The 25,214-nt window shown below is 40.2% G+C and overlaps 1 protein-coding gene across 1 annotated transcript in view; it reads left to right on the forward strand.

The window, feature by feature from the left end:
* Positions 1–6,768, forward strand: part of SPINK5 (serine peptidase inhibitor, Kazal type 5) — a 72,805-nt gene extending 66,037 nt beyond the window's left edge. The window contains 2 exon segments of the mRNA XM_021084966.1: positions 104–194; positions 6,469–6,768. Coding sequence (XP_020940625.1) covers positions 104–194; positions 6,469–6,477 — 100 coding nt within the window. The 3' untranslated portion in view covers positions 6,478–6,768.

Below are 25,214 nucleotides of genomic sequence, written 5' to 3' on the forward strand. Positions count from 1 at the left end.
CTGGTTTGATGCTCTGATGTCACTCATATTGATTCTTGCCTTTTATTTTTTTCATTGCTAACTGTGAATTTGCCCATTTTTGAAACTTCCTGTTCTGTTTTAGAATACACCAAACTAATACACACATACGCAGTAAGGGGAAGTGTAAGGAGACCAGCATCCCAGAAAAAACCCCTCTCAGCCTGCCAGCCTCTGTAAGTACATGGGCGCCCTGATTACGGTGTCAGAACGGGTTGGTTCTGCTTCTGTTCTCTTGCACAGAGTGCTGGACATTTCTCTCGCCAGGGAGGGGATACTAAGTCAGGTAACTTCAAAATTGGTCATGTCTTCACTGTGAGTATAATTAACTACCAAAATATGTGGGAGTAAAAACGTAACAGCTAAAAGTTTTAAATGTTTGTACCATTTACTGGGATCATTTGCAGACTGTTTATGGGAATGTCCACAATGTCACACTTTTGCAGATAGGTTTTATTTTCTGTGATCTTCAATTAAAAGATGAATCAGAGACCAAGAGAGGTCAGATAGTGACAGAACTGGACCTAAACCATTTCTGTGTAGCCCCTATATCCTTGTACTTTGCATGAAGTGGTTTCTAAGTTGACCTCTTCATTTAAATCCCTACTAGGACACTTCAACACACACTGCAGTAATCCCACCTTCCCTGAGATTTGCTTTCTGTGATTTCACTTACCCAGAGTACAAAATACTAAATGGAAAATTCCAGAAACAAGCAGTCATAAGTCTTATACTGCATGCTGTTCTAGGTGTTGTGATGAAATCCTACATGGTCCCACTCCCTCTCGCCCAGGAGGTAAATCCTACCTTTGTCCAGCACATCCTGCCTGTCAGTCACTTAAGGGTCATCTGGGCTATCAGATCAGTTGTTGTGGTATCACATCCTTTTCAACTAACCCTCATTTTATTTAATAATGCCCCGAAAGAGTAAGTCATACTGGAAATTAATATGTACCAAAGAAAAGCCAGAACGTTCCTCCTTTAAGTGCAAGGTGAAAGTTCTACACTTAATAAGACAAAAAAAGGTATGCTCAGGTTGCTTAGATCTTTGCTAAGAATGAATCTTCTACCCATGAAATTGTGAAGAAGGAAAAAGATATTCATGCTAGTTAAGATGAAGAAGGCATTAAATTTGTGGGTAGAAGACACATGAACAGAAAATGTGTTCTGATTGGTGTCATACTGTACCAAAAACTATTGAGCCTGAACGAAGACTTTAGCAAGGAATCCCCTGAAATGAGTGACCCCCAAGCCATTTACTGCAGGTAAAGGATGGTTACACAGATTCAGAGATAGATTTGGACTGAAAAAATAAAATTTACTGGAGAGGCTGTGTCTGCCCATGAAGAAGCTACCACTACATTTCTGCCAGAGTTGGTAAAGTCGATTAAGGAGAAAGGATATCATCCAAAGCAATTCTTCAAATACAGTGGGACCAGGCTCCTCCAAAAGAAGACACCCAATAGGACCTACATTCATAAATGTGCAGAGGAGGCACCAGAGAGTAAATGTGGACGGACCGGTTAACTCTGGTCCTATGTGGTAACACTGCAGGGCATGTGATTAAGCCAAGCATGGCGTACAGAGCAAAGAACCCAACTGCTCTCAAAAACAATAGAAAAATTACTTGCCTATGTTCTGGTAACGTAACTAGAAGGCATGGCTGACAGCCATATTGTTTATGGGATGGATCCACCAATGTTTTACCCCAGAAGTGAAGAAATACTTTGAAGAAGACGGGTTTGAATTTAAAGTCCTGTTAATAACAGTCAACCCACCTGGCCATCCTGAATCTACTTGCTATGAAAAGGTCAAGGCTGTATTTCTACAACCTCATTGCTTTAGCCCCTTGACCAGGGCATCATGACCTTTTTCAAGGTCACATACGCTTACCTAGTATTTGATCACATTTGGTCAGCAATGGATGCAGACCCAAATCTGGACACAATTCAGCGCTGGAAATCATTCACTTTTTACTGACACAATAACATTCATCCAAACTGCAATGGATGTGAGTTCCTGTCGTGGCTCAGGGGAAACAAATCTGACTGGTATCCATGAGGATGCAGGTTTGATATCTGGCCTTGCTCAGTGGGTTAAGGATCCAGTGTTGCTGTGAGCTGTGGTGTAGGTCACAGACACAGCTCAGATTGGATCCTGCACTGCTGTGGCTGTGGGGTAGGCCAGCAGCTGCAGCTCCAGTTAGACCCCTAGCCTGAGAACCTCCACATGCCATTCATTGGTGAGGCCCTAAAAAGACCCCCCCCCAAAAAAAAACTGCAATGGGTGAATTAAAATGAGAAAGTTAAATGACTGCTGGAAAATTTTGGAAGTGAAATCATGAATGATTTTCAAGGCTTCCTGGAGATTGCTGGAGAAGTTACAAAAATCCTTTATAGGACAAGACAAGTTGGTGCAAGACAAGTTGGTGGAAAAGGATTTTATGACATACCTGATGAAGTAGAAGAACATATACAGAAGGCCAATGAGAAGTGTTAATGAAAAAGAAACTGGAAGAATTTGTGGAGTCATGTACAGAGGAAGACGATAAAGAAACTGAAGCAGAACCAGAAATGTGAACATTACCGAAATTTATCAAAGTGCTGAATTGCACGGATATTAAAGGACAAAATTATAGAATATGATCCTTGAATGGAACACAGCATTAAAGTCACCTATGTGATCACCAAAGGGTTATAATAGCACTTGGATGAGTTATAAAGAAAGAGCAACAAGTTCCAATTACGATGTTACTCCCAAAGTTTCCAGCTTATCAAGGATTCCCAACCATCGACATCACCTGCTGGTGATGTCCAGCCATCAACATCATCGTAGTTTGATGATACGGGATCACAAGAAGCACATGATCCTCCTTCTGAGTATTCAGGTCAATGGCAGCCTAACACTACCCACAATACCCAGATCATTCGCCCCACATAATCTCACCACATAGGCACTGTGGTATCCAATACCATCCCAAGAGGAAGGGTGAGTACAGGGCAATAAGCTATTTTGAGAGAGAGAGGGACCACATCCATATAACCTTACAATTGTTCTATTTTATAATTAGTTATTATTGTTAATCTCCTAGTGTGCCTAATTTATAAATTGAGCTTTATCAAAGGTATGTATACATAGGAAAAACACTGTATATATAGGATTCAGTGACCTGCGGTTTCAGGCATTCTTCAAATGTATTCCCCGAGGATAAGGAGGGCTACTGTGTTAAGTCTGACATGCTCCCTGGTAATGGCATTTGAGGAATATCTTCCTCAGACAAGATGATGTGTGACCCAAAACCACAATGAGGTACCCACCTTACATCAACCACAATGACCATCATCAAAAAGTCTACAAGCAATAAATGCTGGAGAGGCTGTGGAGAAAAGGGAATCCTATTCCACTGTTGGTGGGAATGTAAATTGGTGTAACCACTGTGAAAAAGAATATGGCGATTCCTCAAAAAACTAAAAATAGAATTACCATTTGATCCAGCAATCCCACTCCTGGGCATCTCTCCAGAGAAAACCATGACATGAAAAGACACATGTACACCAATGTTCATTGCAGCATTATTTGCAATAGCCAAGACATGGAAACAACCTAAATGTCCATCGACAGAGGAGTGCATCAAGAAGATGTGGTACATATACACAATGGAATATTACTCAGCCATTAAAAGGAACGAAATACTGGCATTTGCAGCAATGTGAATGGACCTAGAAATTATCATGCCAAGTGAAATTAGCCAGACAGTGAGACACCAACATCATGTGCTACCACTTACATGTGGAATCTAAAAAAAGGACACAATGAACTTTGCAGAATGGATACTGACTCACAGACTCTGAAAAACTAACAGTTTCCAAATGAGACAGGTTGCAGGGGTGGGAGGATGTGCCTGGGGTTTGGAATGGAAATGCTTTAAAATTGGATTGTGATGACTGTTGTACAACTATAAATGTAATAAAATTCACTGAGAAAAAAAAAAGATGATGTGTGACCTGGGGGAAAAGCTAGGAATTTTCAAATAAGAGAAAATTTTTTGTTACCAGATAAATTTGCATTCAGAGTTTTTGATGTTTTTAATATATGAGAACTTCGGCAAATCATATAAGTATGCAAACCAGAAATCTCACCAAGTTATTGAAAATATTTAATAATACTGACTTTTAAGCATTGGGCACAGCACTTAAAAAGTAATGACATTTACTGTTATTATCACACCTAAGAGTCTAAAGGATGACTCTAGCAGAATGCTTACTTAGTTTGAATAATTTTAATAAATTTTATTTAAATTCACATTTGATATTAAGATAGTATCTTTAATTAAACATGCAATATTTTAATAAATTGTGTTTAATAGACAGTTACTATGACTCACAACTATTTTTACTTCTTCCACTGCCACAAAAGGCTTTGGCAGTATTGGAATTAAAAACATTTCTGCCAGATTTGAGGATCTTAGGCAACATGACATGAGACCATATTTGAAAGAACTGCTCAGGGAGCCTTGATATCGCAAAGTGGAAAAGCAGGAGCTATAGGCTAGGTGTTTCTGATTTCACACTGGCAGCTAGAAGGCAGAGTAGAATAGGCAGCTTGCTGGAATGTAACCAAGAGGCCTTCATTGTTTGCTCACTTGGGTTAAAAAAGTCATTTATCTACTCTGGGTCTTTACATATCTATCAAGAAAGGTTTTAACTTTCACTCTAGTCCCTGTATTGTGTTTGCTATCTTATTACATATAAACTTGTAGTGGTTTGCTTCTCATCTTATTGCCAGAATATACTGTCCTCCCATCTCACAAACACACCTGGTCATGGACATCTCAGAATAGGAAAGTAAAAATAATACTTATTCAAGTTCTATAGACCACATTTCAGACCATGCCTTGCTGTAATCTCATGTAGAAAACTTCATAAAAATGACTGTATGAGGAGTTGGCTCTAGAATAATACTAATAAGGTGTATTTATTCAAATAATTAAGAATTGTGCCAGGGTAAAGCACAAATTTTTTTAAGTACCTTCCTTTCATTTTTAGGTGTTTTCTTTCCACTAGAGTTATATAACAGGCATTATTAATGGCCGGAATTATGGTGTTGTCTGATGGGACAAATCATTAAAGCAAGTGGTGTCCAGGGCATGGGTTCAGTTCCTGCTATATGATTCCCTTATGTGATCTTGGATATACCCCAAGGCGATATGGGTGCGGCATGGCCCAGCATTGCTCTGATAACACTTAGGGGTGCATATTCTGGAGGTTGGAACCTACTGCTTAAACTTGTTCCTGAGTAAAAGATTCTCTAAAGGAGTCTAGAATCCCAAGAATGTGTTAGGGACCAGGCAGTCACAACTTTCCTGGAAAAACAGATTGAAAACTCTGGAACCCCTACTTTTGCTTCCTATTCTAAGAAAGACTTTCCATTGTATATTAACCACTGAGATACATCTACCTCTTTGGAGTTCTATGTGCTCTTTCCTTTTGCATCCTCACAGCAGACCTGTATTTGGAGCAGGGATCATTATCTCTCCCATTTTACAGAAAATCACAATGGGAGCCTGGGAGAAATCCTGCAATTTCCTATAGTTATTCATTATTATGTTTTCAGTCCACTTTAGACCTTCTGACCTAATTTCTTATGCTCTGGCACCCTTAGTTGTCAAGAGATTCTGGAAACCAAGGGCTCTAAAGAAGGCATTATCTCAATTAAAGATTAGCTACATTGGAAGGAAATTCATATGTTAACCAACATACCCATACTATTTTTTGAGATGAATAAATGACTATTCTCAATTCCATGAAGGTTTCAACAAGACCAGAGCTTGCCAATCAAATCAAAGGAAGCCTTATTGGGTTAATGCGAGAACCAGAATGAAGGTCTGAGTTTGGAACACTAATGCTGCTAGTTCTCCAAGTGGTACCAGCAGACAAGATGCATTTACCTTTTTAAAAAATTTCAAACATTGATTTAATGCTCTAAATGTTGATTTCAAGAATGTGTTGACAACCATGAGTCAGGCAGGAAGAAAGCTGATTAAATTCTCATAGCCTAAAACAAACTATAATAGTAAAGCATTAACTGGTAGAGGAACTGGATTTAAACCTTGACTGAATGGGAGATCTTGGCAAGTCAGTGAGCTTCTCTGAAGCTCAATTTCTTCCTTTGTGAAGTGAAGTGAATCACCTCTTCCTGGTTTCATTACCATTAGGGTCACAGGTAATCAAGAACAGAGTTCATTTTTGCATCCACCTCAACAGGTAGTATGTACTAGATGCTCAATAAACACTCAATTGACTCAAGTGAAAGCGATCTGAAATTGTGCATTCTTGGCAGAATGCAGGAATCTACGGATGTCTTCAATATGTTCCTGGTATAAATGTAGATCCTGAACTTCTATAATGTCTTTGAGTTTCTAGCATCTAACCTACCCATCTTCTCTTCTAGGTCAAATGATGCAAGAGCCGGTGAAAGCCATGAAGAAAATACGTACTGCAATTCTGAATCGCCTACCTTTACTATCTGTATACACACAGCATTCTCCAGAACTCATCTTTTATACTATTGACAATGATACAGAGCTGTCAGGGGGATGGACTCACTGCATTTCAGTCTTTGCATCTCTTTCCTCCTCGAGTCCGTGGTCTGAGGGCTCAGAGGAGCCTCACCCCGTCTGTGTTGTGGAAACCTCCTGATCACAGTGCTGTCTGTTCAAACGCTTGTTCAATAAAAGTAAACCCAGCAGAATGCCATTTCTGGGCTTTCTTGGCCACTGCCTGGATAACAGGAACTTGTTCTTCCAGAAGCTGAAGGAAATCTACCCTTTTGTCTTTCTGAGCCTATCACTGGAAAGAGGATGCTTTTTTCAGATTCGAACTGTGGTCTCAGTTGGGAGGAAATGTCTAGAAGAGAGGTGGGGAGCTCAGGGCCCCAGGCAGTCAAAAGCTGGAGCTGTGGCTGTGCTACGACTCTCCCTCACCGTCACTGTTTTCTCACCCATTCCTCTATCTAGCTTGTGTATTTCCATGAACAGCATAACTATCTCAGTTACAGGGGCCTCAGCCAATGACAGAAGCTAGGAATTTCTCCTACCTATCATGCTACCTCTTGATAATTTCCTATGTCAGGGCCTTAGACCTATACTTTGGAGGAAGACCAAGGCAATGAAAGTGACCAACGCATCCCAGTCTGAGCAGCACCATCTAATAGAAATATAATACCAGTCAAATACGTAATTTCAAATTTTCTAGTAGCTACAAAAGACATGGATAAAATTAATTTTAGTAATGTTTTATTTAGCCCAACGTATCAAAACATCAGTGATTTCAAAATGTAATCATTAGAAACTATTTCTTGCTAAGTCTTTGATATTGGTATATATTTTACACTTAAAGTACTTCACTTCACAGTTTGAACCAGGCACATTTCAAGTGCTTAGGAGCCTCGGGTAGCCAGAGGCTACTAAACTATACAGTGGCCTAATACATGTCAGCAACCTACCAGGGAGTTTAAGCACTAGATATGGATGGGATGGAATAACTCATAGGCTCCTGCCTCAATGCTGAAACACTGTCATGCTCAGAACTTTGCTCCTAGGGTCTGGAGACAGTACCCAGATTCTAGAATGTGACTCTAGAATATGAATCTAGAATATGATGAATACAGCATAGATGGAGGAAGCTATGGGAAATTTGTCCTGCTTCAAGTTGTCCTCAGCTGTACAACTGTGCCATGCATGGCAGGGCTACTTGAATGTAGGAAGTTAATTTTGTATTTATCCCTCTGCCCTTGTTTTTTTAGATAAGGGGTCCTTTATAACTGAGTGAAGAGAAATCATTCCCTACAGTGGGTTTTTTTTTTATGTTATCATCAAGAAAAAAGAAAGAAAGAATGCTTGTAAATCATTTTCAAGCATGAAAGCACAGAGCCACCGCAGAGGGGAAAAAGGTGAGAAAAAGATGTTGCTATTTTCTTTGGCAATTCTAGGATGTCCAGAATGGGTTTAGAGAGTCTATAATATATGAGATTCTAACTCCTTCCTGGTTATTTCTATGAAATCCTGAAACACTATTTTCCTGGCCAAGACTACTATTTGTGGAGAAATAGTTGTTGGGTTATGTCATTTTGAGTATTTTATCGAGATTTAAACAACAACCCCCTTATACTGTTTTCATTATTATTTTGATTATAATTAGTAGGTAATATGCACATAAGGCTATGTCATCTCACACTCAAGAATTAACTAAACTTTGATAATCATTCTGAGCACTAGGAAAAGAACGTGGCTTAGGGATACAGTGAGGTGAAGAACTTAACTTCAGACTATACTACAAAGCTACAGTAATCAAAACAATATGGAACTGGCACAAAAACAGAAATATACATAAGGATAGATAGCCCAGAGATAAACCTACATGCTGATGGACAACTAATCTATGACAAAGGAGGCAAGAATATTCAATGGAAAAACAGTCTCTTCAATAAGTAGTTCTAGGAAAATTAGACAGCTACATGTAAAAAAAGAAAAAAGGGGGAGGAGGACAAGATGGCGGAGGAGTAGGAGGACACGCTCGCCCTCTCCCACAAACACAACAAAAAAAGCACATCTACAGAATAAATGACTCGCACAGAACAGCAACCAATCGCTGGCAGAGGAACCTAAACTCCAATAACGGCAAGAAATTCGTGACATTATTGGGCAGAACGGGAGAAAAGAGGAGAGTGAGAGAAGGTGAATCCGAGCGGGACGGGCGCTCCCGAAAGGGAACTGCAGAGGAGAAAGGGATCCCGCACCCTGGAAAGTCACCTACCGGGGGAAAGATCAAACGAACCGGAGGAATCTCCAGATGCAGAGAAGAGTGTAGCAGTAAGTCAGAGTACGGAAAAACTGATCAAGAACCAAATGAACCATCTGAACTACGGGCACAGTCACCAAAAATTGAGACGCCTGGGTGGGGGCTGGGCACCGAGTCCTTGCCTCCGAAGGTTAGTCCCCGGGAAAGGGCCGGGGGACGCCTGGGTGGGGGCTGAACACCGAGACCTCGCTGCAGAAGGTTAGTCCCCGAGAAAGGGCTGGGGGGCGCCGCCTGGGTGGGGGCTGGGCACCTAGACCTAGGCTCCAGAGATTAGTCCCCGGGCTAGGGGGGCGGGGCAGAGCGGAAACTGCTTGGAAGATCTAGAAGCCATTTGACGGGGCAGAGACTGCCTGGGAGACTAGAAAACAAAGCTGTCGCAGAGGAAGGGAGCAATACTCCAGGGGCGGGGAAGTGGAAAGCCGCATCAGAGGGAACCTGGGAGAAGAGCCTGGTCTGCGCCCGTGCTGGGGAGGGGAGAAAAGAAGGGGTGGGTCCCCATAGAATACCCCCCACGCCACAGCAAGCTTACAGGCCCGCTAGCTAGCTGAAAACTGTGCTTCCCAGTGCATCTCCTCCCCCCACCCCCGCCACGCCCTACGCTCTCACGGACCTGGGGCTGCCTGCCATCCAGGAGGGCTGGCCTCAACAATTGCCTGAAGCCTACCACCGCAGGGGCTGACCCTGCACAGGTCTGCTTGCCCTTTGGTGGGGCCACACTTCCGCAGAGCAGCACCAAACACCACCAGCCCCCGAGAAAAGGCCTGCAGCCCAAAAAAGCTAGAACAAGCTTAGCCAGGCTGTGAATAGATCGGCCTAATTCTCGGACGGTGTTTCTGAGTCGGGTTGCCCCAGGGAGGAGCCTCTTCAGTTTCCAACGGCCCTGCTACCCGCTCAAGCCCCCAGGGGGTGCCCCACTCCCGTGAAATAACTGCTCAGCACCACCAGCCCCCTGGAAGAGCCCCTGCAGCCCAGAAAAGCTGCAACAAGCTCGGCCAGACTGTGAAAAGATCCGCCTACATTCTCAGGCTGTCCTTCTGAGTTGGGCTACCCTAGGGAAGAGCCTCTTAGGTTCTTAGTGACCCAGATAGCTGCTCCAGCCCCCAGGGGGTGATGCACCCCTAAAGAACAGCTGCCCAACACCGCCAACCCCCTGCAAGAACCCCACAGCCTAAAAACACCAGAGCAAGCTCTGCATGACCAAGTGAAATCTGCTACCATCGTGGTGTGGACCTCCCAGTCCTGTCTGTCCTCAGGAAGTCCTCCTTTGCTTCAAAGAAACACTGGTAGCCCCATCAACACTCCAGAAAAGCCACACTGCCTCAAAAAAGATTGACCAACACCACCAGCCCTCAGGAAATATTCCACGGCAGTGACAAAGCAAATATTGCCTGATAACGGAGAGTACAACTCCCTCGGGAGAAAGAAAACAACAAGCAAAATGAAGAAGCTAAGAAACCACCCCCAGTCAAACCAACAGGAGAACTCACCTAAAACAGTCAACAATGAAACAGATCTCTGCAGTCAGACAGACCTGGAGTTCAAAAGAGAAATAGTGAAAATACTGAAGGAATTAAGAGAAGATATGAACAGTAATGCAGATACCCTCAGATAGGAGCTAGAAAATATAAGGAGGAGCCAAGAAAAACTAGAACATTCATTTGCAGAGATGCAAACTGAACTAGGGGCAGTAAAAACCAGAATGAATAATGCAGAAGAACGAATCAGTAATGTGGAAGATAGAATAATGGAAATCACCCAATCCAGTCAGCAGACAGAAAACTGAATCAAAAAACAGGAAAGCAATATAAGAGACCTATGGGATAATATAAAGCGGGCCAATCTACGCATAATAGGAATTCCAGAAGGAGTAGAAAAAGATAAGGGAATGGAAAATATATTTGAAGAAATTATTGCTGGAAACTTCCCAAATCTAAAGGATACTGGATTCAAGATACAAGAAGCACAGAGGGCCCCAAACAAACTGAACCCAAACAGACCCACACCAAGACACATCATAATAAAAATGGCAAAAGTTAGTGATAAAGAGAGGATCCTCAAGGCAGCAAGAGAAAAACAGAATGTTACCTACAAGGGAACCCCCATAAGAATATCAGCTGATTTCTCTACAGAAACACTACAGGCCAGGAGGGAATGGCAAGAGATATTTAAAGTGCTCAAAGGAAAAAATATGCAACCTAGAATACTCTATCCAGCAAGAATATCATTTAAAATAGAAGGGGAAATAAAAATTTTTCCCAACAAACAAAACCTTAAAGAATACAGCAACACAAAACCCAGGTTAAAGGAAATATTGAAAGGGCTTCTCTAAACCAAAAAGAAAGGAAGGAAAGGGAAGAAAAAAGAAAAGAAAAAAAAAAGAAGAAAAGAGGAAGAACTACGACTGAGGAAATCGCAATCAGAGAGCAGTCAATCAAATAAGCCAGCATACAGATTTAATCATGAACATGCTTCAAACAAAATAAAATTAAAAAGAAAAAAATAAAAAAGAGTCATCAAAACCATAAAATGTGGGCAAGGGATGTCAGGAGGTAAATAACCCTTTTTGTTTATATGTATGTCTCTCTTCTTAATTTTAATATAGTAATGAAGTGTTTGAACTTACAGGACCATCAGGCTAAAACACACAATTATGGGAAGGGGTTAGCATACTTAAAAAACAGGGCAACCACAAGCCAAAACCAAATATTGCATCTGCAAAAAATGAAAAGAAAAATACACTCAAGCAGATAATAACAGGAGACCATACAACCAAAAAATAAAAAATAAAAAATAAAGGAAGAATGGAGAACCATAGAATCAACTGGAACACGAGGTTCAAATGGCAATAAATAATCATCTATCAATTATCACCTTAAATGTCAATGGACTGAATGCCCCAATCAAAAGACACAGAGTGGCTGAGTGGATAAAAAGGCAAAAACCTTCAATATGCTGCCTACAAGAAACTCACCTTAGGACAAAAGATACATATAGATTGAAAGTGAAAGGGTGGGGAAAAATATTTCACGCCAATAGACATGACAGAAAAGCAGGAGTCGCAACGCTCATATCAGACAAAATAGACTTTAAAACAAAAGACATAAAGAAAGACAAAGAAGGACACTATTTAATGATTAAGGGATCCATCCAAGGAGAGGATGTTACTATTGTCAACATATATGCCCCAAATACAGGAGCACCCAGATACATACAACAAATATTAACAGACATAAAGGGAGATATTGATGGGAATACAATCATAGTAGGAGACCTAAATACCCCCCTCACATCAATGGACAGATCCTCTAGACAGAAAACCAATAAAGCAACAGAGATCCTAAAGGAAACAATAGAAAAGTTAGACTTAATTGATATCTTCAGGACACTACATCCAAAAAAAGCAGAATACACATTCTTCTCAAATGCTCATGGAACATTCTCAAGAATCGACCACATATTGGGACACAAAGCGAATCTCAATAAATTTAGGAGCGTAGAAATTATCTCAAGTATCTTCTCTGACCACAATGCCATGAAATTAGAAATCAACCATGGGAAGAGCAAAGAGAAAAAACCTACTCCATGGAGACTAAACAACATGCTACTAAAAAACCAATGGGTCAATGAGGAAATCAAGAAGGAAATTAAAAACTACCTTGAAACAAATGATAATGAAGACACAACCTCTCAAAATCTATGGGATGCTGCGAAAGCAGTGCTCAGAGGGAAATTTATAGCAATCCAGGCCTTTCTCAAAAAAGAAGAAAGATCCCAAATCGACAACTTAACCCTCCACCTAAATGAATTACAAAAAGAAGAACAAAGAAGTCCTAAAGTCAGCAGAAGGAAGGAAATTATAAAGATCAAAGAAGAAATCAATAAAATAGAGACTCAAAAAACAATAGAGAAAATTAATAAAACCAAGAGCTGGTTCTTTGAAAAGGTGAACAAAATTGACAAACCCCTGGCCAGACTCACTAAAAAGAGGAGAGAAAGAACCCAAATCACCAAAATTATAAATGAAAAAGGAGAAATCACAACGGATACAGCAGAAATACAAAAAACCATAAATGAATACTATGAACAACTGTATGGCAACAAGTTTGACAATCTGGAAGAAATGGACAATTTTCTAGAATCTTACAGCCTGCCAAAACTGAATCAAGCAGAAACAGACCAACTGAACAGACCGATCACTAGAAATGAAATTGAAGAGGTCATAAAATCACTCCCTACACATAAAAGTACAGGACCAGATGGCTTCACAGGTGAATTCTATCAAACATATAAAGAGGAATTGGTGCCCATCCTCCTTAAACTCTTTCAAAAGGTTGAAGAAGGAATACTCCCAAAGACATTCTATGATGCCACCATCACCCTCATTCCAAAACCAGACAGAGATACCACCAAAAAAGAAAACTATCGCCCAATATCATTGATGAATATAGATGCAAAAATTCTCAACAAAATCTTAGCCAACTGAATCCAACAACATATCAAAAAAATTATACACCATGACCAGGTTGGGTTCATCCCAGGTTCACAAGGATGGTTCAACATACGCAAATCAATCAGCATCATACACCACATTAACAGAAAAAAGGTCAAAAATCATATGATCATCTCAATAGATGCAGAAAAAGCATTTGACAAAGTTCAACATCCATTCATGATCAAGACCCTCGCCAAAGTGGGTATAGAAGGAACATTCCTGAATATAATCAAAGCCATTTATGATAAACCCACAGCAAATATAATACTCAATGGGGAAAAACTAAAAGCCTTCTCACTCAAATCTGGAACAAGACAGGGATGCCCACTCTCACCACTGCTCTTCAACATAGTTTTGGAAGTCCTAGCCACAGCAGTTAGACAAACAAAAGAAATGAAAGGCATCCATATAGGAAGAGAAGAGATCAAACTGTCACTGTATGCAGAGGACATGATACTATACATAGAAAACCCTAAGGACTCAACCCCAAAACTACTTGAACTGATTAATAAATTCAGCAAAGTGGCAGGATATAAGATTAACATTCAGAAGTCAGTTGCATTTCTCTATACCAGCAATGAAACATTAGAAAAGGAATACAAAAATACGATACCTTTTAAAATTGTACCTCACAAAATCAAATACCTCGGAATACACCTGACCAAAGAGGAAAAGGACCTATATGCCGAGAACTATAAAACCTTAATCAAAGAAATCAAAGAAGATGTAAAGAAATGGAAAGATATTCCATGTTCCTGGATTGGGAAAATCAATATTGTGAAAATGGCCATACTACCCAAAGCAATCTACAGATCAATGCAATCCCTATCAAATTACCCAGGACATTGTTCACAGAACTAGAACAAACAATCCAAACATTTATATGGAACCACAAAAGACCCAGAATCGCCAAAGCAATCCTGAGAAACAAAAACCAAGCAGGAGGCATAACTCTCCCAGACTTCAAGAAATACTACAAAGCCACAGTCATCAAAACAGTGTGGTACTGGTATCAAAACAGACAGACAGACCAATGGAACAGAATAGAGAACCCGGACATAAACCCTGACACCTATGGTCAATTAATCTTTGACAAGGGAGGCAAGAACATAAAATGGGAAAAGGAAAGTCTATTCAGCAAGCATTGCTGGGAAACCTGGACAGCTGCATGCAAAGCAATGAGACTAGAACACACCCTCACACCATGCACAAAAATAAACTCACAATGGCTGAAAGACTTAAATATATGACAGGACACCATCAAACTCCTAGAAGAAAACATAGGCAAAACACTCTCTGACATCAACATCATGAATATTTTCTCAGGTCAGTCTCCCAAAGCAATAGAAATTAGAGCAAAAATAAACCCATGGGACCTCATCAAACTGAAAAGCTTTTGCACAGCAAAGGAAACCCAAAAGAAAACAAAAAGACAACTTTCAGAATGGGAGAAAATAGTTTCAAATGATGCAACCGACAAGGGCTTCATCTCTAGAGTATATATGCAACTTATACAACCCAACAGCAAAAAAGCCAATCAATCAATGGAAAAATGGGCAAAAGACCTGAATAGACATTTCTCCAAGGAAGATATACAGATGGCCAGCAAACACATGAAAAAATGCTCAACATCGCTGATTATAAGAGCAATGCAAATCAAAACTACCATGAGATACCACCTCACACCAGTCAGAATGGCCATCATTCATAAATCCACAAATAACAAGGGCTGGAGGGGCTGTGGAGAAAAGGGAACCCTCCTGCACTGCTGGTGGGAATGTAAACTGGTACAGCCACTATGGAGAACAGTTTGGAGATACCTTAGAAATCTATACATAGAACTTCCATATGACCCCACAATCCCACTCTTGGGCATCTATCCGGACAAAACTCTACTTAAAAGAGACACATGCACCCGCATGTTCATTGCAGCACTATTCACAATAGCCAGGACGTGGAAACAACCCAAATGTCCATGACAGATGACTGGACAGATGACTGGATTCGGAAGAAGTGGTATATATACACAATGGAATACTACTTAGCCATAAAAAAGGATGACATCATGCCATTTGCAGCAACATGGATGGAACTAGAGACTCTCATCCTGAGTGAAATGAGCCAGAAAGAGAAAGACAAATACCATATGATATCACTTATAAGTGGAATCTAATATCCAGCACAAATGAACATCTCCTCAGAAAAGAAAATCATAGACTTGGAGAAGAGACTTGTGGCTGCCTGATGGGAGGGGAGGGAGTGGGAGGGATCGGGAGCTTGGGCTTATCAGACACAACCTAGAATAGATTTACAAGGAGATCCTGCTGAATAGCTTTGAGAACTATGTCTAGATACTCATGTCGCAACAGAAGAAAGGGTGGGGGAAAAAACTGTAACTGCAATGTATACATCTAAGGATAACCTGACCCCCTTGCTGTACAGTGGGAAAATTAAAAAAAAAAAAAAAAGAAAAAAGAAAAAGAAATTAGAACATTCTCTAATACCATACATAAAAATAAACTCAGAATGGATTAAAGGCCTAAAATATAAGACCAGATATTATAAATTCCTAGAAGAAAACATAGACAGAACACTCTCTTACATAAATCACAGTAGCATCTTTTTTGATCCACCTAGAGTAATGAAAACAACAAAAAATAAACTTGAAAACTTTATACAGCAAAGAAAACCATAAACAAAATAAGACAGCCCACAGAGTGGGGAAAAAATCTGTACAAATGAAGCAACTGACAAGGGATTAACCTCCAAAATATACAACTATTTCATGCAGTTTTCTGCACAAAAAAACAATGCAATCAAAAAATGGGTGGAAGATCTAGACAGACATTTCTCCAAAGAAGACAGATGGCCAAAAACAAATGCAAAGATGCTCAACATAAGTAATTATTAGAGAAATGCAAATCACTACTATAATGAGGTATTATCTCATGCCAGTCAGAATGGCCATTATCAAAAAGTCTATGAACAATAAATACAGGAAAGGGTGTGGAGAAAAGGGAACCCTCCTACACTGTTGGTGGAGATGCAAACTGGTACAATCACTGTGAAGAACGGCATGGAGGTTTCTTAAAAACTAAAAACAGAATTACCGTGTGACCCAGTATCCCATTCCAGGGCATATATCCAGAGAAAATCGTAATTCGAAATGTTACATGCACCCTAATGTTCACTGCAGCACTGTTTATAATAGCCAAGACATGGAAACAACCTAAATACCCACTGACAGAGGAATGAATAAAGAAGATGTGGTACATATATATACAATGGAATATTACTTGGCCATAAAGAAGAGTGAAATAATGCCATTTGCAGCAACATGATGGACCTAGAGATAATCATATTAAATGAACTAAGACAGAAAGATGAAGACAAATATCATATGATATCACATATATGAAGAATCTAATAAAAAACAAAAGAACTTATTTATAAAACAGAAACAAACTCATAGCATTTGAAATCAAATTTAGTGTTACCAAACATGAAACCACAGTGGGGAGGGATAAACTTGGAGGAAGGGATTGACACATATACACTACTACATATAAAACAGGTAACTAACAAGGACTTATTGTATAGCACAAGGAGGTCTACTCAGCGTTCTGTAATAATCTATAGGGAAAAAAGAATCAATGTAAGTATATATATCACTGATTCATTTTGCTGTAAAACTGAAGCTAATACAACACTGTAAATCAACTATAGCCCAATAATTTATTAAAATATACAAATAGCTCATACAGCTCAATAAAAAAAAAAAACTCAATCAAAAAATGGGAAGAAAATCTAAACAGACATTTCTCCAAAGAAGACAGACAGTTGACCAACAGGAACATGAAAAGATGCTCCATATCGCTAAGTGTTAGAAAAATTCCAATCAAAACTACAATGAAGTATCACCTCACACTAGTCATAATGGCTATGACGAAAAAGAGTCTGCATATAATAAATGCTGGAAAGGGTGTGGGAAAAAAAGTGACCCTCCTACACTGTTGGTGGGAATGTAAATTGATTCAGCCACTATGGAGAAGAGTTTGGAGGGTCCTTAAACAACTAAAATTAGAGTTACCATATGATCCAGAAATCCCACCTCCTAGGCATATACCCAGAGAAAAATCTTAACTCGAAAAGACACATGCGCCCCAATGTTTATACGCACTATTTATAATATCCAAGACAGAGCAGCAACCTAAATCCCCACTGACAGATGAATGGATAAAGATATATGTACACACACACAATGGAATATCAGTCAGCCATAAAAAGAATGAAATAATGCCATTTGCAGCAACATGGATGGACTTAGACATTATTGTATTAAGTGAAATTAGAGAAAAACAAATATCATGTGATATCACTTACATGTGGGATCTATAAAAATGATACAAATGAAGTTCCAAAAAAGAAAAAGATCCACAGACATAGAAAACAAACTTATGGTTACTAAAAAAGAAAGAATAGAGGAGGGAAAAACTGGAATTTGAGATTAACAGATACACACTAATATATATAAGAAAGATAACAAGGACCTACTGACCAGCACAGGGAACTGTAATAAAGTAATTGAAAGGAATCTGAGAAAAATCCTCTGACACATTTAATCTTAGTTGGGGGGAGTCACCCTAAGAAATGACCCTAGATGCCTATGATATAATTTATAAGCAGGTATTGATTTTGCCAAACCTGTCCTTAAAATTTTATAAAAGACTTAAAAAACCCAGAAATATACCCACAAGACATAGGAAACAAATTTACCAAAGAGGGTTACCAAAGGGGAAAGAGAGGTATGGGGCATAAATTAGCAGTACGGGATTAACAGATACAGACTACTGTATGTAAAAGACATAAGCAACAACGATTTACTGTATAGCACAGGGAACTAGATTCAATATCTTGTAATAACCTATCATGGAAACCATCTGAAAATACACATCTATCTATGTCTAGACATAGATACAGATAGACAGACAACAGAATCACTTTACCCTACACCTGAAACTAACACAATTCTGTAAAGTAACTATATTTCAATAAAAAAAAAACAATCTATCTCTTGTCTTTCATCTTTGTAACTTAATTGTCTTCTCTTTGCACCCTGTATATACTTAAACACCAACCATACTTCTTATTCTACCATAATAATAGAAAAGAACCAATGTTGACATGTCTACTTAATATGTGCTTGAAACTGAGAAGAGCACGTGGCAAGCTTCACATTTACCCAGTCCCCTGAGCTTTATGGCCTCCTGGTTGACTGTGACCAAGGCCAGGCTCAAGTATAGCAGTTAGATTATGGTAAATGAAGTGACTGTGTCCTCAAATAACACATCCTTTGGCCCTTGCCACTGATGGGTGATGTTTGTTTCCCTTATGGTAAAAAGCATAACAAGACATCTTGTTCTTTCCCTGGTATCTGGCACAAAAATCCCTTTTTCTTTCCAGCATTGAAATTAAAGTTCAATCTAAATAATATCTGACTATAAATCATTCTTCAAGCATGAAGAGAGAACAGAGAGAAAGACCTTTTTATTTGCATAACTGTATCAGAAAAAAGAAGTAATAAAATATTTGTCATCCTTGAAGGACTTTTCACTTGACAGCAGTTCCTTCTCGATTATTTTGAAGGATGAAGTGCTGTCTGCCTCCAGGCTAGTCCACACTCTCTGTCCTAATCTGTTACAGTCCTTGTAAACACCTTTCAAACCTAAAGACATCTTGCTTTTTACCTTATTTTTTTCTTTCATGAATTTTAGACCCTCTTTTTTCTGTTTCTTTTTTATTTATTTTTTTGCATATGGAGGTTCCCTGGCTAGGGGTCTCGTCAGAGCTACAGTTACTGGCCTATGCTGCAGTCGCAGCCACAGCAGTGCAGGATCCAAGCCACATCTGCGACCTACACCACAGCTCACAGCAACACCAGATCCTTAACCCACTGAGAGAGGCCAGGGATCAAACCCACAGCCTCACGGTTCCTAGTCGGATTCGTTTCCACTGTGCCACAACAGGAACTTCCCTCTTTTTTTTTCCAATGGTCTTTTTCAATGACCTAACAGACGTGCTTGCCTCTACACTTCACAACTTTTTTATTAAAAATCTCCAAATGACCTCTTCAAAACAGAGATCTGTTTCATTCCCCAGCTGCATTTTTTTTTTCTTGGAACCTCCCCCTAAGCAGCCACACAGCACTAAAACAAAGTTGAATGAGACACACCTGACATCTAGGCATTTCTTCCCTCCCTTTCCCCCTCTACGCGGTTAAGCACCACATTTCCGAAGGCCATGGACTGAACCGTCACCATCCTTTCATGACTGACCTCAGCGGCCCTGCAGGGACCTCCCGCCTCAGTCCTCTCCCTTCCCTTCCTCTCCACTGCACGCAGAGGAGAAGCTGAAGTCCTTATCTGATGGGGGGACGCTTAAAGCCTGTGTGTGGCTTCTGCAGCCCCAGGAGGAACACCAAACCCTGACATCCAAGGCCTCTGTCCGGCCTCAGCTCTTACACTGTCCTCCTTCCCATCTATCCCTGAGTCATCTCCTTGAACTTGTTCCTCAAGCTGTTCTTGAGAAACAAGCCTCGTTCTCCACCCCCTGGTCTTGCCCCACTTTTTCCATCTCACAAGATTCCTTCCTGCAAGCTCTAGGCTAATTTGTTCTCACCTTATTAAAGACACAGCTTTTCTCTAGAGGTCCCCTTGCCGTCTTTCCCTCTGAATGCGAATTAGGTACCCCTTTCTTAGGTCCCCATAGAGTCTTGTCCTTACATTGGTATTACCACCTGTCATAGTCGCTCATTTACGAATCTTCTCTCTTACTAGACTGTGATTTCTTTAAGAGATGGTTCAATGTCCTGGTTTATATTCCCAGGGTCTAGTGCAATACCTCGCATGGAGCAATGGCGTATGAAAAGCTACCCAATGAAAGGAGCCCCTTAAGAGTTTTAAAAGGAAGAGCTCCCATTATGGCACAGTGGGTTAACAACCTGACACAGGGTCTGTGAGGATGCAGGTTCGATCCCCGGCCTCATCGAAGCTGCAGCACAGGTGGCAGATGTGGCTTTGCATCTGGTGTTGCCTTGGCTCTGGTGTAGGCCTGGAACTTAAATAAGCTGCAGGCATGGCCATTAAAAAAAAAGAGAGAGAGAGTTTTAAAAGGAAATTTAGAACCAGCATTCTCAGTTATTAGTCAATGACACAAAGCCTATAAAGACTTTTATTTTCAAAGAACTGAGAGATTCCACAGTCCCTTCCTGGTACAAATTAAATATTGCTATTGCTGATGGTTAGAAACAAGTTAGCTACATAAAACATGAACTTATATAATGTATCTCCTTCTCAAATGAAAGCTAGCATCTCAGAACTCCTAAAAAAAGCTGCAGCTAAAGAGGACTGCAAAGCAACATGAGCCCAGAAAAACATATGCTGCGAAGTGGGTAGTTTTAACTATGTGCGGTAACTTTCAACTAATTACTTGCTTTTTATCAGTTAAATATATGACATGTAGTGATAAAGAAAATCTTAATCAAGGAAAGGTTATTTTATTCCAGGTTGATAAACTCCTAGATGGACAGAACAAGAAGAAAATGAGAGACAATATATCCAGCATGTTTAATGTATGGAATTCTTGAAGCCAGAAAGGGGAGGTGAATTCCTGAGCTCACTCAGATGAGTGGCAACGATAAACACCAATTCAAGTCAATGGCTTTTATGCTCATGTTCCTCATACCCTCCTTCTGGCCTCATGAAGCACAGTCCTATGCCTTTCATGCAAACAACATTCTCTATCTGATTATGTTTTCAGGCAAAAGAGTGGATTTTGCATCCAGTGATCCTAGAAAACCATTCATTATCTACAGAAATGGCCACTTTGATTAATTTGTGGAATACTCCAATTCCAAATCTATGGATCATGTGGCAAGAGAAAGTAAATTCCTGTGTATATAGCACAAAATAACTGGATTAGCAACAAAAAGTGAATTCTGATGACACGGCTTGGAGGAAAGAAGTCCTGGGAGCAGCACAAAAACGAAGAGTTGCCAGCTCTTATGTTCTCCTTTCTGGACCCACTTTGCTCCTAGAATTTAAGTGAGAAAGCTGCCAGAACACCTCCTGCCAAGGTCTCTACAAATGAGCTTTTGACAAATGGAGCTCACAAGGGATCTTTGCTTAGGTCCCCGCCTCTGCTCACAGGACAGACCCGGATGAATCAAGCAGGAAATGCCCTGTCCTTCTCCACCCAGAGCCTGCTCCTTGACCTTGAGCTATCAGTGTCCACTGTAGGATTTCTGTTGGAGCTGTTTGTCCCCCGATTAGTCCTTATCTGGAAGCACCAGATAAAACTCAAAAGAATAGAATTCTGATACAGTCATTTGAATGTTGATATAGCAAACAAAAAGTAATGATACGCTATTAACAACTAAAGCAACAGTTAAAAGGTATTTATTAACTAGTTTTCTTTGTAGTTTTCCTCCCCTATCAGAAAGCTAGAAGAAAAAGGTCTATTTTTGCCTTAGAGAGTATTTGAAATAAACTGGACAAAAACATAAAAATAGGCCAAAAGTTACGCTTAATGGCTTGAGGACTTTAGAAAGGCATCAAAACAGAAGAAATGCCACTTTCAAGAGAAATCAAACGAACCAAGTTCTAATACTGACCAAGACTGCTGCTTGGCAGCTTCCTGAAGAGGCAGAGACCTCTGAGAGAGTATGACTGTGCAATTATCTGCTGAACAGATATATCTGACTCTCAGTCAAAACTCACTATCTCTTGAGTGGCACAGAATCAGGGAACAGCCCCAGGGAGGGGAACCCTTTCAGGCTGGCCTCTCCACTGTCCAGAGGCAGCAACCACGACTGTTCAGAGATAAGAGGACCTTTGCGGTGCATGCTTTAGCATCTCAGTTCCTCACAAACTCCAGCAAGGAAAGAGACCAAATATCCACCACATCCTGGCAGAATGAAGAGCTCAGAATCAGACATAATTTTATTAGGAGAAAAAGAAGAAACAGATAGTGCTGCACATCCACATTTATTGATCAAAACTCACGCCTATTCTGTGTGGGACCACGCTGGAGATTGCTAGGAGTTCGTGTGCAGTGCAAATCCATATCAAGGGCTGGCTCCCCCAGAATCACAGCCAAACAATCAGTTTTGATGAGGCAAAACCCTTGAGCCTGTTAAGGAAGTGGCAATAGAAATGGGTGTGCCTTAGCCTAAGGGTTTTTTGACTTGGGCAATGTATTATGACGATGCTGAATTTAATGTAACTCTTGGTACAGTTCTTAAATCCTTTGTTACTGAATGTATGGCAAAAAGAAGAAAGGGACATGCAGTCGTGTTAGAGTAGAGTGAACAGATGAGTGTTTCCTATGAGGGTTTCCAGAAAGAGAAGAACGTGGGAGGTGGATTTATGGGGCATTATTCTTGAACTCTAAATAAATGCATGAGTGAATGAAACAAAATTTTCAAAAAATTCTTTCTGGAGACAAAGGCACACACCCAGATTAAAATCTAACTGGTGAAAGATCAAATGAGTGTGAAAATCAGACAGAAAATGAAGACTCCTCAATTCTTCTGGATTGGGTTACTACGGACAGGTATCAGCAGAGTGAAACTGGAGAGCAGCCTAAAAATGAGATTTAGCAGCAAAGTTTCTGGGGAACAAGTGGACCTGGAAGATCCTGCAGGCTGCCTAGAAGGTGACGTCCAGTAATAGGAGATAGCTGAGTCTAGGATTCAGGTGGCAGATCCTCCCTCACCTTCTTTGGGAAAGTGAGTAGGGGCAGAAATGTTGACTTAGAGCTGTGTGGTGATGAGGCGAGAAGATACGGCGCCCCAGAAAGAATCCTGTTCTACAATCAGGGGATCAGAGTCCCTGAGTGGCCGTAGGCAAGGCACTTTTCCTCTTCCTCTTAGGACCCCACTTCCTTAGTTTTTTGTTTTTTGTTTTGTTTTGGTTTGGTTTTTTCAGTCTAGATTTGATGTTTTCTCATGGATTTCTATGGAACCAGGAGCTGTGCGGTGGGGATGCCCTAGAGGCCTGTACTGCTTCTATTTAAGCTACTGAGAAAAAAAGAAATCTGTTTATCATTTGCCTCATAAAATTACATTTGGGCGTGGGGAAAAAAGTTCCATTTTTCTTTCTTTTTTTTTCTTTTGTTTTATGGCCGCATCACAGCATATGAGTCTGTGGCTAGGGGTGAATCAGAGCTGTAACTTTGGACTTGGCCCATGCCGAGCCACGGCAATGCCAGATCCTTATCCCACTGAGCCAGACCATGGATCAACCTGCATCTTCATAGAGACAATGTCAGATCCTTAACCCTCTGAGCCACACCAGGAAAGCCCAAGTGTTACATTCTTAAATTAAAAATAAAATGTTTGAAAACCACAGATCCAGATGTTTCTGCCGGAAACATATCCTATGTTCTAATATCCTATGAGCCACTGTTCTAAATTCTGTTATCTACTTAGTACATGGCCAGTCTTATCAGAGGTTTCGCTGTTCAGATGTTTCACTTCCTGGAAAGACCATTGATCCCATTCAAAAAAGCTTCTGGACTGGATTTCACTGTGATATACACATTCGAATGTTGCTAAAGCCTTGAAACATGGGTGACGTATAAGCATGCAAACTTTTACAACAGTATACACTAAAATTGTAGGATTTTATCTGAGACAAAGAGGCGATACTGGAAGATACTAGAAAATGGAAAGCATGAATGAGAGTGACATACCTTAAAAAATTAGAAAGAGGGATTCCTGTCATGGCTCAGTGGTTAACAAACATGACTAATATCCATGAGGATGTGGGTTCGATCCCTGGCCTTGCTCAGTGGGTTAAAGATCCGGTGTTGCCCTGAGCTGTGGTGTAGGTCACAGATGTGGCTCAGATCCTGCGTTGCTGTGGCTGTGGTGTAGGCCAGCAGCTACACCTCCAATTGGACCCCTGGCCTGGGAACCTCCATATGCTATGGGTGCAGCCCTAAAAAGACAAAAAAAAAAAAAAAAAGAAAAGAAAAAGAAAAAGAAACAAGTGCAATCAGTTACGAGGAGATGGTAAAATCTGACTCTGGAAGAACTGCTTTTTGTCAAGACCACAATAGCTGTCTACTTTGGAGAATGTGCTCAGCTCTCCCAATCTTTACATGTCCTTTGTGAATTAATTCTTCATATTAACTCTATCTTCGGGAGAGCTAAAGATGCAAGTGCTAAGGAACTGGACATCACTGGGTCTGTGTGATTGCAAGAATATTGGTTATGTAGCTAAACAGAAATTCTAGGTATGAATTCAGGGGAATGTCTTAAAGAGAATATCACGGTGATAATCTTAAGAGTTGATATAAGACGGCATGGCCCCATTTGTATTTTTATTATAAATACCCATTTTAGTTACTGACATAGTCTATCCTAATTTATAAAAAATACATAGGGCTAGGGCTGGGGGGAACAGGCTCCCCAACTGCTAAGCATGTGACTAAAAAGAATACACGTCATCTTTCCGACGTCGTGGTCCCATCTGCCAAACAGCAGTCATACAGATCTTCGTATTTCCTCAGGTTAATCATTTAATGAGGCTTCATAGAACAATGCAAAGTGTGTTCAATGGCCAGAAAAAAAAGCAAGGTTTACAGTGCTAGCAATATTGCTTAATATCGTACATTTTAAAGAAATGGTCTCATTGTTTTTGTGTTCTATCTCAACTTTTCCTGTATTTAATATAAGCTTAGTACCCTTTATACATGTCTTTTAAATGTCTGTTTGCCCTTAAATACAGCTATGACTTTATTTGTTCTCAATTATAGCCATGCCATTGTATTTGCTGAGAGAT

Source organism: Sus scrofa, chromosome 2 (assembly GCF_000003025.6).
Source record: "Sus scrofa isolate TJ Tabasco breed Duroc chromosome 2, Sscrofa11.1, whole genome shotgun sequence".
NCBI classification, from domain to species: domain Eukaryota; kingdom Metazoa; phylum Chordata; class Mammalia; order Artiodactyla; family Suidae; genus Sus; species Sus scrofa.